Source organism: Sebastes fasciatus, chromosome 4 (genome assembly GCF_043250625.1).
Source record: "Sebastes fasciatus isolate fSebFas1 chromosome 4, fSebFas1.pri, whole genome shotgun sequence".
Classification (NCBI taxonomy): Eukaryota; Metazoa; Chordata; class Actinopteri; order Perciformes; family Sebastidae; genus Sebastes; species Sebastes fasciatus.
Window position 1 is genome coordinate 3,081,771 of NC_133798.1, and position 16,423 is coordinate 3,098,193.

General features: G+C 45.1%; 1 protein-coding gene across 2 annotated transcripts in view; it reads left to right on the plus strand.

Annotated features, from left to right (window-relative positions):
* Positions 1 to 16,423, plus strand: part of LOC141765506 (aminopeptidase N-like) — a 48,734-nt gene that overhangs the window by 18,270 nt on the left and 14,041 nt on the right. For both annotated transcript variants that reach the window (XM_074631522.1, XM_074631524.1), the window contains exons 7-12: positions 7,870 to 7,996; positions 9,734 to 9,888; positions 9,985 to 10,098; positions 10,214 to 10,357; positions 10,619 to 10,684; positions 10,827 to 10,892. In XM_074631522.1, the coding sequence (XP_074487623.1) occupies positions 7,870 to 7,996; positions 9,734 to 9,888; positions 9,985 to 10,098; positions 10,214 to 10,357; positions 10,619 to 10,684; positions 10,827 to 10,892 (672 nt within the window). The remainder of the gene's footprint in view (positions 1 to 7,869; positions 7,997 to 9,733; positions 9,889 to 9,984; positions 10,099 to 10,213; positions 10,358 to 10,618; positions 10,685 to 10,826; positions 10,893 to 16,423) is intronic.

Below are 16,423 nucleotides of genomic sequence, written 5' to 3' on the forward strand. Positions count from 1 at the left end.
TGTCCAAAATATGAAAAAGCCCATCTTGCTCAAAAGTTTGCCATTTGTCTTTTATTTGTGAAGTTGGTAGTTAAGGCAAAGATTAACCTGGATTTTTATTAGAAACTAATCAGGAACATGTACACATCACAAACTAACATACATGAGCATACAGCAAACTGGGTCAGGATAGCAGTCCAGTGTAAATGCAATTAATAAAATAAAAATGCCTTTTCTTCCCAGGAGCATTAATGTGCTCAACAAACTTGTGTTTGTGTGTGTGTACAATGTTGATGTAATGGCTGATATAAAGCTAGTGGAGAGGGAGCTGTGGCCCGGGCCCAACAGCAAGGCCGCAGCTTAAGATTCCATCCATCCATCCATCCATCCATCCATCTTCAACCGCTTATCCGGGATCGGGTCGCGGGGGCAACAGCTCCAGCAGGGGACCCCAAACTTCCCTTTCCCGGGCCACATTAACCAGCTCTGACTGGGGGATCCCGAGGCGTTCCCAGGCCAGAGTAGAGATATAATCTCTCCACCTAGTCCTGGGTCTTCCCCGTGGTCTCCTCCCAGCTGGTCGTGCCTGGAACACCTCCCAAGGGAGGCGCCCAGGAGGCATCCGTGCTAGATGCCCGAACCACCTCAACTGGCTCCTTTCGACGCAAAGGAGCAAGGACTCTAATCCGAGTCCCTCACGGATGACTGAGCTTCTTACCCTATCTCTAAGGGAGACGCCAGCCACCCTCCTGAGGAAACCCATTTCGGCCGCTTGCACCCGCGACCTCGTTCTTTCGGTCATGACCCAACCCTCATGACCATAGGAGAGAGTAGGAACGAAGATTGAACGGTAGATCGAGAGCTTTGCCTTCCGGCTCAGCTCTCTTTTCGTGACAACGGTGCGGTAAAGCGAATGCAATACCGCCCCTGCTGCTCCGATTCTCCGACCAATCTCACGTTCCATCGTCCCCTCACTCGCGAACAAGACCCCGAGATACTTAAACTCCTTCACTTGGGGTAAGGACTCATTCCCTACCCGGAGTAGGCAATCCATCGGTTTCCTGCTGAGAACCACGGCCTCAGATTTAGAGGTGCTGATTCTCATCCCGACTGCGTCACACTCGGCTGCGAACCGATCCAGTGAGTGCTGGAGGTCGCAGACCGATGATGCCAACAGGACCACATCATCTGCAAAAAGCAGCGATGTGATCCTCAGCACACCGAACTGCAAACCCTCCTCCCCCCGACTACGCCTCGATATCCTGTCCATGAATATCACGAACAGGATTGGTGACAAAGCGCAGTCCTGGCGGAGGCCAACCCCCACCGGAAACGAGTCCGACTTACTGCCGAGGATCCGAACACAGCTCTCGCTTTGGGCGTACAGGGATTGGATGGCCCTGAGAAGTGCCCCCCTCACCCCATACTCCCGCAGCACCCCCCACAGTATCTCCCGGGGGACCCGGTCATATGCCTTCTCCAAGTCCACAAAACACATGTAGACTGGATGGGCATACTCCCAGGCCCCCTCCAGGATCCTTGCGAGAGTGAAGAGCTGGTCCGTTGTTCCACGGCCAGGACGGAATCCGCATTGTTCCTCTTCGATCTGAGGTTCGACTATCGGCCGAACCCTCCTTTCCAGCACCTTGGAGTAGACTTTACCAGGGAGGCTGAGTAGTGTGATACCCCTGTAATTGGCACACACTCTCTGGTCCCCCTTTTTGAAAAGGGGAACCACCACCCCGGTCTGCCACTCCTTAGGCACTGTCACCGACTTCCACGCGGTGTTGAAGAGACGTGTCATCCAAGACAGCCCCTCCCCACCCAGAGCCTTCAGCATTTCTGGGCGGATCTCATCAATCCCCGGGGCTTTGCCACTGTGGAGTTGTTTGACTACCTCAGTGACTTCCACCAGGGTAATTGATGATGGTCCCCCATCAGCTTCGAGCTCTGCCTCTACCATAGAGGGCGTATTGGTCGGATTCAGAAGTTCCTCAAAGTGCTCCTTCCACCGCCCGATTACCTCCTCAGTTGAGGTCAACAGTGTCCCATCCTTACTGTACACAGCTTGGATGGTTCCCCGTTTCCCCCTCCTGAGGTGCCGGATGGTTTTCCAGAAGCACTTTGGTGCCGACCGAAAGTCCTTCTCCATGGCTGCTCCGAACTCCTCCCACACCCGCTGCTTTGCCTCCGTCACGGCAGTGGCTGCTGCTCTTCGGGCCCGTCGGTACCCTGCAACTGCCTCCGGAGACCTCCGAGATAACATATCCCGGAAGGCCTCCTTCTTCAGTCGGACGGCTTCCCTGACCACCGGTGTCCACCACGGTGTTCGAGGGTTGCCGCCCCTTGAGGCACCTAAGACCTTAAAACCACAGCTCACCGCCGCAGCTTCAGCAATGGAAGCTTTGAACATCGCCCACTCGGGTTCAATGCCCCCAACCTCCACAGGGATGCCAGAAAAGCTCCGCCGGAGGTGTGAGTTGAAGATCTCTCGGACAGGGGCCTCCTCCAGACGTTCCCAGTTCACCCTCACTACGCGTTTGGGCTTACCAGGTCTGTCCAGAGTCTTCCCCCACCCTCTGACCCAACTCACCACCAGATGGTGATCAGTTGACAGCTCCGCCCCTCTCTTCACCCGAGTGTCCAAAACATGCGGCCTCAGATCAGACGATACGATTACAAAATCGATCATCGACCTTCGGCCTAGGGTGCTCTGGTACCACGTACACTTATGAGCATCCTTATGTTCGAACATGGTGTTCGTTATGGACAGTCCATGACTAGCACAGAAGTCCAACAACAAACGACCACTCGGGTTTAGATCAGGGAGGCCGTTCCTCCCAATCACGCCACTCCAGGTGTCTCCATTGTTGCCCACGTGCGCGTTGAAGTCTCCCAGCAGAACTATGGAGTCCCCTACTGGAGCCCCATACAGGACTCCATTCAGGGTCTCCAAGAAGGCCGAATACTCCGAACTGCTGTTTGGTGCATACGCACAAACAACAGTCAGAGTTTTCCCCCCCATAACCCGAAGGCGTAGGGAGGCGACCCTCTCGTCCACCGGGGTAAACTCCAACATAGCGGCACTCAGCCGGGGATTTGTGAGTATCCCCACACCCGCCCGGCACCTCACACCATGGGCAACTCCAGAGAAGAATAGAGTCCAACCCCTATCCAAGAGTACGGTTCCAGAACTGAGGCTGTGCGTAGAGGTAAGCCCTACCAGATCCAACTGATAGCGCTCCACCTCCCGCACAAGCTCCGGCTCCTTCCCCCACAGAGAGGTGACGTTCCACGTCCCCAGAGCCAGCCTCTGCCGCCCGGGTCCAGTCCGTCGAGGTCCCTGGCCTTCACTGCCACCCGTGTGACAGCGCACCCGACCCAAGCGGTTCTTCCCGCAGGTGGTGAGCCCACAGGATGGAGAGGAGGAGGGGGGTGCCACGTTGCTTCTTCGGGGTATGCCCGGCCGGGCTCCGTGGCAAGCCCGGCCACCAGGCGCTCGCTGACGGGCCCTCCGTCTGGGCCTGGCTCCAGACGTGGGCCCCGGGCTTCCTCCGTGCCGGGTAACTACTCCTCTGCCTCGTGTCGTCATTTGGGTTTTGTGAACCATTCTTAGTCCGGCCCCTCACCTGAGACCAATTTGCCATGGGAGACCCTACCAGGAGCACGAGGCTCCAGACAACACAGCCCTCAGGGTCATAGGGACACGCAAACCTCTCCACCACGTTAAGGTGATGGTTCCGGAGAGGCTTAAGATACCAGTTAAATTTAACTATGAATTTCATTTTATTAGAAGCCGACAACGCCACCTAGGGAAATAACTTGGAGCCCAGGACTATGAGAGATTCAAGTTCTTTTAAAATCAGGGGAGCAGAGTTAAAGTCCAGACAGAAGTCTAAAGTCAAATTTAAAATCAGATTTATTACAATTAAAATAACATGGATATCTAATGATTGATTCATTTAAAGGCAAAAAGGAATAAAATGCTGCTAGCAGCAAGGTTAGAACCCTGTAAAAAGGCCAGTCCAATCCAGCGGTCCAGGCCAGTCCAGTGATCCATTCCAGTCCAATCCAGCTCTCTATTCCAGTCCAATCCAGCGGCTCCTCCCGTGTCCGCGTCTTGGTTCCTCCCGTACTCCTACCACGCCGCCTGCCCGTCTTGGCAGTCTCGCCAGCCCTGTCCGAATCTGTGGAACAACAGAGACACCAGGACCAGTAGTTTGTTCCCCACTGCTAGGCTATCACCAACTCCAGCCACGAGCTTTCTTGGCCTGTCTCAGTGTATCTCAGTGTGTCCGCCACTCAAATGTACCAAAGGGTACTTAGGATTTCCTAAGTCTGAGTGAAACTGCATTGGCGGACACGGTCAGCTGCATGTAGTCACACCACACTCGCTGGTCACAGGGCTGGTAGGTGGTAGTCGTCAGGAAAGCTGTTCTGCCCCACCGCCGTCCCTGGACTCTTAGAATGAAGAACTCCCCTCTGCTGCGAGCCGCTCCCTCCTTTTCTCCGCTCCGTCTGTGTCGCATCTCACTTATTGCATGCGGCTTCGCCACACCTGTCACTCATCCTGTGATCAGTTTCCTTGATTGGAGGTGTGGCTTTCCAAGGGTCATAGCTCAGTTCATGACATCTCAAATAAAAACACTTCAATCCATGTATTAAAAGCAACCCAAACAATTAAAAGGTAGGTGAACCTACAACACAACATCTCAGGTACAAACATGCAGGGATAAAACATGCAAAATAGAATAAAAACAAATCAAATTCCAGCATGCACAAGGCATTTTTGACCCTCTCACAGAGCCACCAGCATCATTAGGAATCCTCTTCTGTGGACCACAAGTGTGTGTGTATACAGTGCTGTGAAAAAGTATTTGCCTCCTTCCTGATTTCTTATTTTTTTTGCATATTTGTCACATTTAAATGTTTCAGATCATCAAACAAATTTTAATATTAGACAAAGATAACCCAAGTAAACACAAAATGCAGTTTTTAAATGATTTAATTTATTAGGGGAAAAAAGATATCCAAACCTGCCTGGCCCTATGTGAAAAAGTAATTGCCCCCTAAACCTAATAACTGGTTGCGCCACCCTTGGCGGCAATAACTGCAATCAAGCGTTTGCGATAACTGGCAATGAGTCTTTCACATCGCAGTGGAGGAATTTTGGCCCATTCGTCTTTGCAGAATTGTTTTAATTCAGCCACACTGGAGGGTTTTCGAGCAGGAACGGCCTGTTTAAGGTCATTCCACAGCATCTCAATCGGATTTAAGTCCGGACTTTGACTAGGCCACTCCAAAACCTTCATTTTGGGTTTTTTAAGCCATTCAGAGGTGGACTTGCTGGTGTGTTTCGGATCATTGTCCTGCTGCATAACCCAAGTACGCTTGAGCTTATGGTCACGAACTGATGGCCGGACATTCTCCTTCAGGATTTTCTGGTTCCATCAATTATGGCAAGTTGTCCAGGTCCTGAAGCAGCAAAGCAGCCCCAGACCATCACACTACCACCACCATGTTTGACTGTTGGTATGATGTTCTTTTATGAAATGCTGTGTTAGTTTTACGCCAGATGTAACGAGACGCACACCCTCCAAAAAGTTCAACTTTTGTCTCATCAGTCCACAGAATATTTCCCCAAAAGTCTTGGGGATCATCAAGATGGTTTTTGGCAAAAGTGAGATGAGCCTTTGTGTTCTTTTTGGTCAGCAGTGGTTTTTGCCTTGGAACTCTCCCATGGATACCATTTTTGCCCAGTCTCTTTCTTATTGTTGAATTGTGAACACTGACCTTAATTGAGGCAAGTGAGGCCTGCAGTTCTTTAGATGTTGTTCCGTTCTTTTGTGACCTCCTGGATGAGTCGTCGATGCGCTCTTGGAGTAATTTTGGTAGACCGGCCACTCCTAGGAAGGTTCACCACTGTTCCAAGCTTTCTCCATTTGTGGATAATGGCTCTCACTGTGGTTTGCTGGAGTCCCAAAGCCTGAAAAATGGCTTTGTAACCCTTTCCAGACTGATAGATATCAATGACTTTGTTTCTCATCTGTTATTGAATTTCTTTCGATCGTGGCATGATGTGCTGCTTTTTGAGATCTTTTAGCCTACTTCACTTTGTCAGACAGGTTCTATTTAAGTGATTTCTTGATTGAACAGTGATTGGCTAGTGAAATTGAACTCAGCTTTCCAAAACATGTGGTTGATCACAGTTAATTCATGATTTAACAAGGGGGGGCAATTACTTTTTCACATAGGGCCAGGTAGGTTTGGATAGCTTTTTCCCTTAATAAATGAAATCATTATTTAAAAACTGCATTTTGTGTTTACTTGGGTTATCTTTGTCTTACATTAAAATTTGTTTAATGATCTGAAACATTTAAGTGTGACAAATATGCAAAAAAATAAGAAATCAGGAAGGGGGCAAATACTTTTTCACGGCACTGTATATACCAGATTTCTATTTAACGACAATCTGGCCGGTAGTTGTTGACATATTTAGCTCTGGAACAAGGTGATGGATATACCAGACAGACAGCTCAAAATGACTGCCTGCCTTACGACTCGTAGTTCATGAAGTAGAGATCAACTAGAAGTGTGTAACAACGTCTCTTGAGGTTGACAGAGAGGGACTGTGGCAGTTAGACCCCGTCAATGTGATGCATCATCATTATTGGTGGAGGAAACCCAGCAGATGGAAGATGAAACCTCTCAGTTGAACCTCCTGGATCATCCCGGTATTGTATTCGCTTTACCGCAGCGTTGTGACGAAAAGAGAGCTGAGCCAGAAGGCAAAGCTCTCGATCTACCGGTCAATCTTTGTTCCTACTCTCACCTATGGTCAAGAGGGCTGGGTCATGACCAAAGAACTAGATCGCGGGTAGTAGCGGCCGAAATGGGTTTCCTCAGGAGAGTAGCTGGCGTCTCCCTTAGAGATAGGGTGAGAAGCCCAGTCATCCGTGAGGGACTCGGAGTAGAGCCGCTACTCCTTTGCGTAGAAAGGAGCCAGCTGAGGTGGTTCGGGCATCTGGTAAGGATGCCCCCTGGCATCCCTAGGGAGGTGTTCCAGGCACGACCAGCTGGGAGGAGACCCCAGGGAAGACCCAGGACTAGGTGGAGAGATTATATCTCCAAACTGGCCTGGGAACGCCTCGGGATCCCCCAGTCAGAGCTGGTTAATGTGGCCCGGGAACGGGAAGTTTGGGGTCCCCTACTGGAGCTGTTGCCCCCGCGACCCGACCCGGATAAGCGGTTGAAAATGAGAGTGAGAGTGAGAACTGTTCCTGGTCTACTGTGTGCTGCAATTGGGTCCTACCACTACCTGTTACATAGCAGGAATTCACATTAGAAAGAAAAGTGAGAGAAGAAATCTTCATTATTTAACTCCAAAGCTTCATATTGTGATGCAAAAATGTATGTCATGATTAGGGTTGCAGCGATGGTATTTCTACTATCAATAATTTTTTTTTTTTCTTCAAACCATAGATGAATTATTTGGTCTATAAAATGGTAAAAATGTCCATCACAACTTCACAGAGCCCAAGCTGACATCTTATTTCGTCTGAGACACAAAGATATAAAACCTCACATTTGAGGATTTGGCATATTAGCTTAATACAGGAGTTAAACGACGAGCTGATAATCAAAGACATTGCCAATGAATGTTTAATAAATTGCAAATATTTGATTAACTATTTATTTTAGCATTAGTGACAATCTAATGCAAACATAAAGCATTTTGATTTGATTTACTGACGATCTACTGCTGTTACCACAAATGTGTGTACTGTACATATTTTGTAGTTCAGCTTGTAAATGTATGAAAACACCTACACTTCAGTTTTTTAAACCTTTATGCATGATAATACACAAAGTTTGCTGTTGTGTGTTCAGATTCGTATCTGGGCTCACAGGACGGCTATTGAGCAGGGACAGGGAGACTATGCCCTCAATGTGACCGGACCCATACTGGACTTCTTCCAGATGTACTTTAACATCTCCTACCCTCTGAGCAAGTCAGGTGAGCCTACTTTATAATCTTCTGTCGAGGGCCAAAGTGGATTTTTTGAATGATGGATTTTCTTTCTATTCCTTGCTTATTTTAGGCGGCTCTTTTCCAAATACCTGCTAAACTAATGACATTCCCATCAGCCTAAGCTGTACTTTGTGTTCAGTGCTAATTACCATGGCACCTGACTGGAGAGCTGCAGCCACCAACTGTTTATCTCGATGATCCTAATATTCACATAATGGTGGTGGATTAGAATGCACATCTTCTTTTCTTCTGCTAATTTTCTGGAAAATTAAAATGTGCACTATACATTTGGATGAGAACCTGACTTGTGATCGCTGATTGTTGTTTGGTAGAAACTTGTTTAACAATAAGGCCTAAAATGCAAGAACGTATTATTTTCCAGTTTTATTATATTAGTCACCCCCCCCCCCCCCCCCCCCGAACTCACTTTATATTTTCCTACCCCTTCAATCAAATACAACAGTCTTTCTCTCCCTGAGATCTCATCCGTTTACACTGTTAACTGAGGGCATTTTCACACCTGCCTTGTTTAGTTGGGTTGAATGGAACCCTGGAGCGTTTACCCTCTCAGTGCGGTTCTTTTTGGCAGGTGTGAACACGGCAATCGCACTCGGGTGCAGCACCAAAACAAGTGAACCGAGACCTCCTTGAAGGTGTGGTCTCGGTTTGGTTCCAAACGAACTGCGGTACGGTTCGATACGCTTAGTTTGTGGTGAGAACATGCTCCGACCTCGATCCGGCCCAACTGGAGAAAGCATTGCACCTTTTTGTATTAAACCAGCTCCGGTAGCGAGCTGCGCTGTGCAGGTCAACACAGACAGAAGACAATATTACTACTAAGGAGCCTACGCTTGCCCTCGCTATTCACATCAGTACTAAACAGGTGTAACGTCAGAATGTGTTGAACACCACGGCATACCTGATGGATCTTTGGAAATATTTTCGGCCGATGAGCACGTCACAGTTTAGGAGGGTAAATGCACGCCTCCTCCTGAACTGTCTTGATATGCGGTGACTCCAGTGCATCAATACATTGTTTTCCAGTCGCAGCCGCGCCTCATTTTGAACCTGCATCGTTGCCTTGACTGAAAAATGGCTACTAGGTAAAAAAAGATGACCAGGGCCAAGCTCAAGTCGCGTAGTTGTCCCTTTATTGTTGCGTTCTGGAAGTCTGCTCTTCTTTGTTTACTTCCGGGAGTTTTCCAGCATGGAAATTCTGACCAATTAGAGAGCAGTTTCTTTGCGCACCAAAATTTTGGTCCGCTTGTAAATGCCGCCATCTGAACACAAACCAAACTCGAGGCAACATGCGACATTGTAACGGTTTGTTCCCTGATTCAGACTATAGCAAACGAACTACAGGTGTGAAAACGCCCTGAGTCCTCACAGCAATATCCTGCTGCAAGAGAAAACCGATCAATCTCTCTAAGTAAGCAAGATGTTCCACGTTTCATTGTGGGTTCGAATTTTAAACTATTTGAAACTACAAAACAAGCCATATTTCACCTTGATTTAGAGACATACTTCTCTGAGATTTCTGCTGCCACCCATGTACATCGGGTTTGATGGAATTTGGTTGCTCTGCTCTCCCTGCGTAGCTTGGTACTAATTGAGGGGAAGAGAGGAAATGCTTCTTGTAATAAAAGTATGGATGAACCACATTTTTAAAGGCTGTGGAGTATATTCCGTTCCTTTGATCTGCATTAAACCTCCTCTCTACAGATCAAATCGCTCTGCCAGACTTCTATTTTGGAGCGATGGAGAATTGGGGTTTGGTGACATACAGAGAAACCAACCTTCTCTATGACCCTGTGACCTCCTCTAACAGAAATAAAGAGACCACTGCCACCATTATTGCTCATGAACTAGCACACATGGTGAATCGATTTTTGAAATTTGATTTTGAATCATATCTATTGATAGCTTTACTCATTAATTAGTTAACAAATGGACTGATGTGGTCTGTGGTGCAGTGGTTTGGTAACCTGGTGACGCTGCGCTGGTGGAATGAGGTCTGGCTGAACGAGGGCTTTGCTTCATATGTGTCTTACCTGGGAGCAGACCACGCTGAGCCTGCATGGAACGTGGTGAGAACACAATGTTCTGTGCAGTTGGATTGTCCTCTTAACAACACACATTTCTGTCATCAACTCTTGTACATCATGTGAAGTCTTAATACATTTCTGTGTCTGTTTGCTCCAGAAAGACTTGATCATACTTGATGACGTCCACAGGGTGTTTGCAGTCGATGCCTTGACCTCGTCTCATTCTCTGTCTTCTGAAGAGGACTTTATCATCCTACCAGGCCAGATCAGCGAGCAGTTTGATGCCATCTCATACAGCAAGGTACACAGACATCAGCAAAATATTCTCATATAATATATTACAGCATGAACACTTCTCCATTGCATGTCAGGGTGCAGCAGAGGCCAGAAAATGAACTTTGAAAAAAAATGTCGACAATTGGACAAGTAGTCATTGAGTTACTGGTATTTTCCAACTACTGTGCATTGTATTGTATATAGTGTGCTGTACAATAGTAAATGTACACAGTACCCTTGTAAACGGATTGATAGATCCCTGTCCTCTGTGTGTCTGGCTCCTCAGGGTGCAGCAGTGTTGAGGATGCTGTCTGATTTCCTCTCAGAGCCAGTCTTTCTCCAGGGACTCAGTGTACGTCTGTCTCTATTTTTTGTTTGCATAACATCATAATATGTATATTTTGGTGTTGAGATGGATTACTGTATCCCCCATCATTTAGCCACAGGGGAAGAGTAATTATGACAGGATGATGACAATTTTCTTTTGTCTTCAGGGATACCTCAAACATTTTGCCTACAGTAACACAGTCGGGAATGACTTATGGCATCACTTACAAATGGTAAGATGGAAGATCTTTTTTTTTTTTTTTATTTCAAAAATGTTTTTAGAAGTATACATACTTATTATATTTAGCTGCAATAGCAAAATGTGGTGCTTTTGTTATAGCCTTGTAACACCATTGGTTTAGGCCAGAATAATCAACCTGGTGTTAATAACCTCAGCTCATACCCAGAAAATATGTCGAAAGATTTTGATACATCAGAGCTCGTTCTGTGCAAGATTTAAAAAAATAAATAAAACTATAATATCTGCGTATAGTGCCATATGATTTTCAAATCCCTCAGGGAGTACTTTGCAGATTAAATAGGGCAAAGGCCAGAGGCTCCATTGATATATTAAACCCTAAAGGTGACAGAGGACATCCTGCTAGATTCTTTGGCAGAGGAACAGGGCATATACCATACATTGAGCTTTGGTTTGCTTACTTTTCCAAATATGAACTAGTGGCAATATCCCCGTCACCAGCCCACTGTTTGTTAGTGGAGTTTAGAAAGAAGAATCATGGCCCAAAGCCTGCGCCGGGGCAAATGCAGTGTTGATACAATTTTTCCTTGGTCACAAGTCTACACCTGGATGCTAATTTCCAGACTCCAAACTAACATATTTCAAGTTTCAAGCTTAAAGGTCCCATATTGTAAAAAGTAAGATTTTCATGTCTTTTATATTATAAAGCAGGTTTAAGTGCTATATAAATTCTGTGAAAGTATTGAAGCGCTCAATATACAGAGAATTACACAGCCCATATTCAGAAATTGTGCATTTGAAACAAGCTGTTAGGATTTCACAAATCTACAATTACATCTACATCTAGATTCTACATCTACATTTAGACCATTACACGCTTTTAAACATAATTATTCTAAATGTGTCCCAGTTTATTCCTGGTTGCAGTGTACGTAAATAACATCAGCTGACAGGAAGTACAAATGGACCCAAACTGTTGCCAGGCAACACAATTCTGTTGCAATTCCGTTGAAATGCACTAAAACGGAGCATTTCAGACAGAGGGTGAATACAGGTACAGTGGAGGAAATAAGTATTTGATCCCTTGCCAATTTTGTAAGTTTGCCCACTTACAAAGAAAAGAACGGTCTATAATTTTAATGGTAGGTTTATTTTAACAGTGAGAGACAGAATATAAAAAAAAAAATCCAGAAAATCAATTCATATAAAAGTTATAAATTGATTTGCATTTGATTGTGGGAAATAAGTATTTGATCCCCTAGCAAAACATGACTCAGTACTTTGGTGGAGAAACGTTGTTGGCAAGCACAGAGGTCAGACATTTCTTGTAGTTGGTCACCAGGTTTGCGCACATCTCAGGGGGGATTTTGGTCAACTCCTCTTTGCAGATCACCTCCAAATCCTTAAGGTTTCGAGGCTGTCGCTTTGCAACTCGAAGCTTCAGCTCCCTCCACAGATTTTCTATGGAATTAAGGTCCGGAGACTGGCTAGGCAACTCCATGACCTTAATGTGCTTCTTCTTGAGCCACTCCTTTGTTGCCTTGGCCGTATGTTTTTGGTCATTGTCGTGCTGGAAGACCCATCCACAACCCATTTTCAGTGTCCTGGCTGAGGGAAGAAGGTTGTCGCCCAACATTTCACAGTACACGGCACCGTCCATCCTCCCTTAAGATGCGGTGAAGTCGTTCTGTCCCCTTAGCAGAGAAACACCCCCAAAACATAATGTTTCCACCTCCATGCTTGACGGTGGGGATGGTGTTCTTGGGGTTATAGTCAGCATTTCTCTTCCTCCAAACACGGCGAGTCGAGTTGATACCAAAGAGCTTGATTTTGGTCTCATCTGACCATATCACCTTCTCCCAAGCCTTCTCTGAATCATTCAGGTGTTCATTGGCTAACAGACGGGCCTGTACATGTTCCTTCTTGAGCAGGGGGACCTTGCGGGCGCTGCAGGATTTTAAACCATTACGACGTAGTGTGTTACCAATGGTTTTCTTGGTGATTGTGGTCCCAGCTGTCTTGAGATCATTAAGAAGTTCCTCCCGTGTAGTTCTGGGCTGATCCCTCACCTTTCTCATGATCATTGATATCCCACGAGACGAGATCTTGCGTGGAGCCCCAGACCGAGGGCGATTGATGGTCATTTTGTGTTTCTTCCATTTCCGAATAATGGCACCAACAGTTGTCTCCTTCTCACAAAGCTGCTTGCCGATGGTCTTGTAGCCCATTCCAGTCTTGTGCAGGTCTACAATCTTGTCCCTGACGTCCTTGGACAGCCCTTTGGTCTTGCCCATGGTGGAGAGGTTGGAATCTGATTGTGGACAGGTGTCTTTTATACAGGTAATGAGTTGAGACAGTTGTCTTTTATACAGGTCACGAGTTGAGATTCGGAGTACTTTCTTAAAGCGAGAGGACTAATCTAACCGGTCTGTGGGGGCCAGAATTCTTGTTGGTTGCTAGGGGATCAAATACTTATTTCCCACAATAAAATACAAATCAATTTATAACTTTTATATGAATTGATTTTCTGGATTTTTTTTTTTTTATATTCTGTCTCTCACTGTTAAAATAAACCTACCATTACCATAGAGCAGCAACATCTCACGCATGTCACACGTCTCGCCTATTTTTGACGTGTCCAGTCTGTTGTTGCTGTGTGTTTCACAGCAACAACAGACAGTGAAAGTGATCTATTGACTGTATATTAACATCATATTAGCAAGATTACTACAGTTTTGTTGTCTATCTGTAGAGCATGTTAGGGATATGAAAAAAGTAAAGGCTTATTTTTAAATCAACACTTCCTGCTTTCATTCAAAATAAAACCCCTGAGGCGTTTTTTCTGTGGACAGAATCCTTCATTTGTTCACACAAGGCTTTTATTCTGAAATATGTGCCGGACAGTGTCGTAGAACGTGCAGTGACTATAGTATGGAGTTTTAATTGTCGATTATTACTATTATTTACAAATTACCACATGTTTCTTAACCTTTCTCTGTCTAGAATAAATATAAATGATATTTATAATGAAATGAAATGGCCATTAAAAGGCAAGGCAGCTTTATTTGTATAGCACATTTCAACAACAGGGCAATTCAAAGTGCTTTACATAAACATTCAAGAACATTGCGACAAAGTGCAAAAGATCATTAAGACATAATTAAAACAGTTATAAAAACATTAAAACATTAAAAATTAGAAAATAAAAACAAGCTAAAAATAAAAGCTGGGATAGAAACTAAAATAGCATAAAACACAAGAGTAAAAGCTCTAGTGCAGTATCAGATCATTATCTGGTTTAATAAAAGGCAGCCGCAAACAGGAAAGTTTTAAGCTTTGTTTTAAAAGAGCTCAGAGTTGAAGCGGTCCTGCAGTTTTCTGGGAGCTTGTTCCAGATATTTGATGCATAAAAACTGAATGCTGCTTCTGTTTAGTTCTGACTCTGGGGACACTAAGCAGACCAGATGACCTGAGAGGTCTGGATGGTTCATAACACAGCAGAAGATCGGAAATGTATTTTGGCCCTAAACCATTTAGTGCTTTGTAAACCAGCAGCAGTATTTTGAAATCAATTCTCTGAGAGACAGGCAGCCAGTGTAGAGACTTCAGAACTGGACTGATGTGATCCACTTTCTTGGTCTTAGTGAGGACTCTAGCAGCAGCGTTCTGAATCAGCTGCAGCTGTCTGATCGATTTTTTTAGGAAGACCAGTAAAGACGCCGTTACAGTAGTCAAGTCGGCTGAAGATAAATGCATGGACTAGTTTTTCCAAATCCTGCTGAGACATCAGTCCTCTAATTCTTCTTATATTCTTCAGGTGATAGAAGGCTGTCTTTGTAATTGTCTTTATATGGCTGTTAAAGCTCAGGTCAGAGTCCATCACTACACCAAGGTTTCTGGCTTGGTCCGAGCTTTTTAACATCACAGATTGTAGGTGAGCACTAACCTTTAATCTTTCCTTTTTGGCTCCAAAAACTACGACCTCAGTTTTGTCTTTGTTCAGCTGAAGAAAATTCTGGCACATCCAATTATTGACTTGTTCAATGCACTCACTCAGTGCTTGTATTGGACTGTAGTCTCCTGGTGATAGAGTTATGTAAATTTGTGTGTCGTCTGCATAGTTATGGTAATTTATTTTGTTGTTCTCAAATATCTGACCCAGTGGGAGCATGTAGATGTTAAACAAAAGAGGCCCCAAGATGGAGCCTTGGGGAACTCCGCATGTGATTTTGTTCAGCTCAGATTTGGAATTACCTATAGACACAAAGAAGTCCCTGTCTTTAAGGTATGATTTAAACCAGCTGAGTGCTATCCCAGAAATACCCACCCAGTTTTCCAGTCTGTCTAGTAATATGTTATGGTCAACCGTGTCGAATGCGGCACTGAGATCCAGTAAAACTAAAACCGTAGTTCTACCACTGTCTGTGTTCAATCGGATGTCATTGAAGACCTTAACAAGAGCAGTCTCAGTGCTGTGGTTTCGTCGAAAACCTGACTGGAAGACATCAAAAGAGTTGTTTAGTGCCAGAAAGCTATTTAATTGTTGAAAAACAGTTTTTTCAATTATTTTAGACAGGAAAGGAAGATTTGATATCGGTCTATAATTATTTACTATTGATGAGTCCAGGTTGTTCTTTTTGAGGAGTGGTTTGATGACGGCAGTTTTCAGGGCCTGTGGGAAGACTCCTGAAACAAGAGATGCATTAACAATCTGTAAAAGCTCTGAGACCATACAATCTGATACTTTTTTGAAAAGGCCTGTTGGCAGAATGTCAAGGCAGCATGAGGAGGATTTTAGATGTTGTATGATTTCCTCCAGGTATGTCTGATTTATTGGATAAAATTGTGTCATGTTATTTGCGCCAGGTTTAAGTGGACGCAGGGGAAACAAACATCCTGTACCTGCTATGGAGGAAGTGACTGCTTGTCTGATTTTGTGAATTTTTTCTGTGAAAAAGGATGCAAATTCATTGCAGGCCCTGGAGGATAAAAGTTCAGAGGCTACTGACACAGGAGGGTTTGTTAGCCTGTCGACAGTAGCAAACAGGGCACGTGCATTGTTATTGTTTTTGGTGATGATGTCAGAGAAGGACCGCCTTGCATTTTTCAGTTCTGAATTATAAATGCAAAGTCTCTCTTTATAGATGTCATAATGAACTTGTAGATTTGTTTTCCGCCACTGGCGTTCAGCTTTTCGACACTCTCTTTTTTCATTTCTTACCAACATGGTATTTCTCCATGGAGATTTTTTCTTACCAGAGACAATCTTCACCGTGGTGGGTGCAATGGTATCAATAACATTTATCATTTTAGAATTGAAATTATCTACAAGCTCATTGACAGAGGTCCAGGGGAGGGTGGGTGTGGAAGAGAAAGCCTGAACAAATTGATCACTGGTATTTTCAGTGATATATCTTTTTGTGATTACCTCTGTCTTATCATTCCTGTGCACAGGAAGAGTACTCTCAAAGAATACACATGAATGATCAGACAGAGCAACATCCATCACTACAACCTTGGAAATGTTCAGGCCCTTTGATATGATTAAGTCCAAAGTGTGTTCCC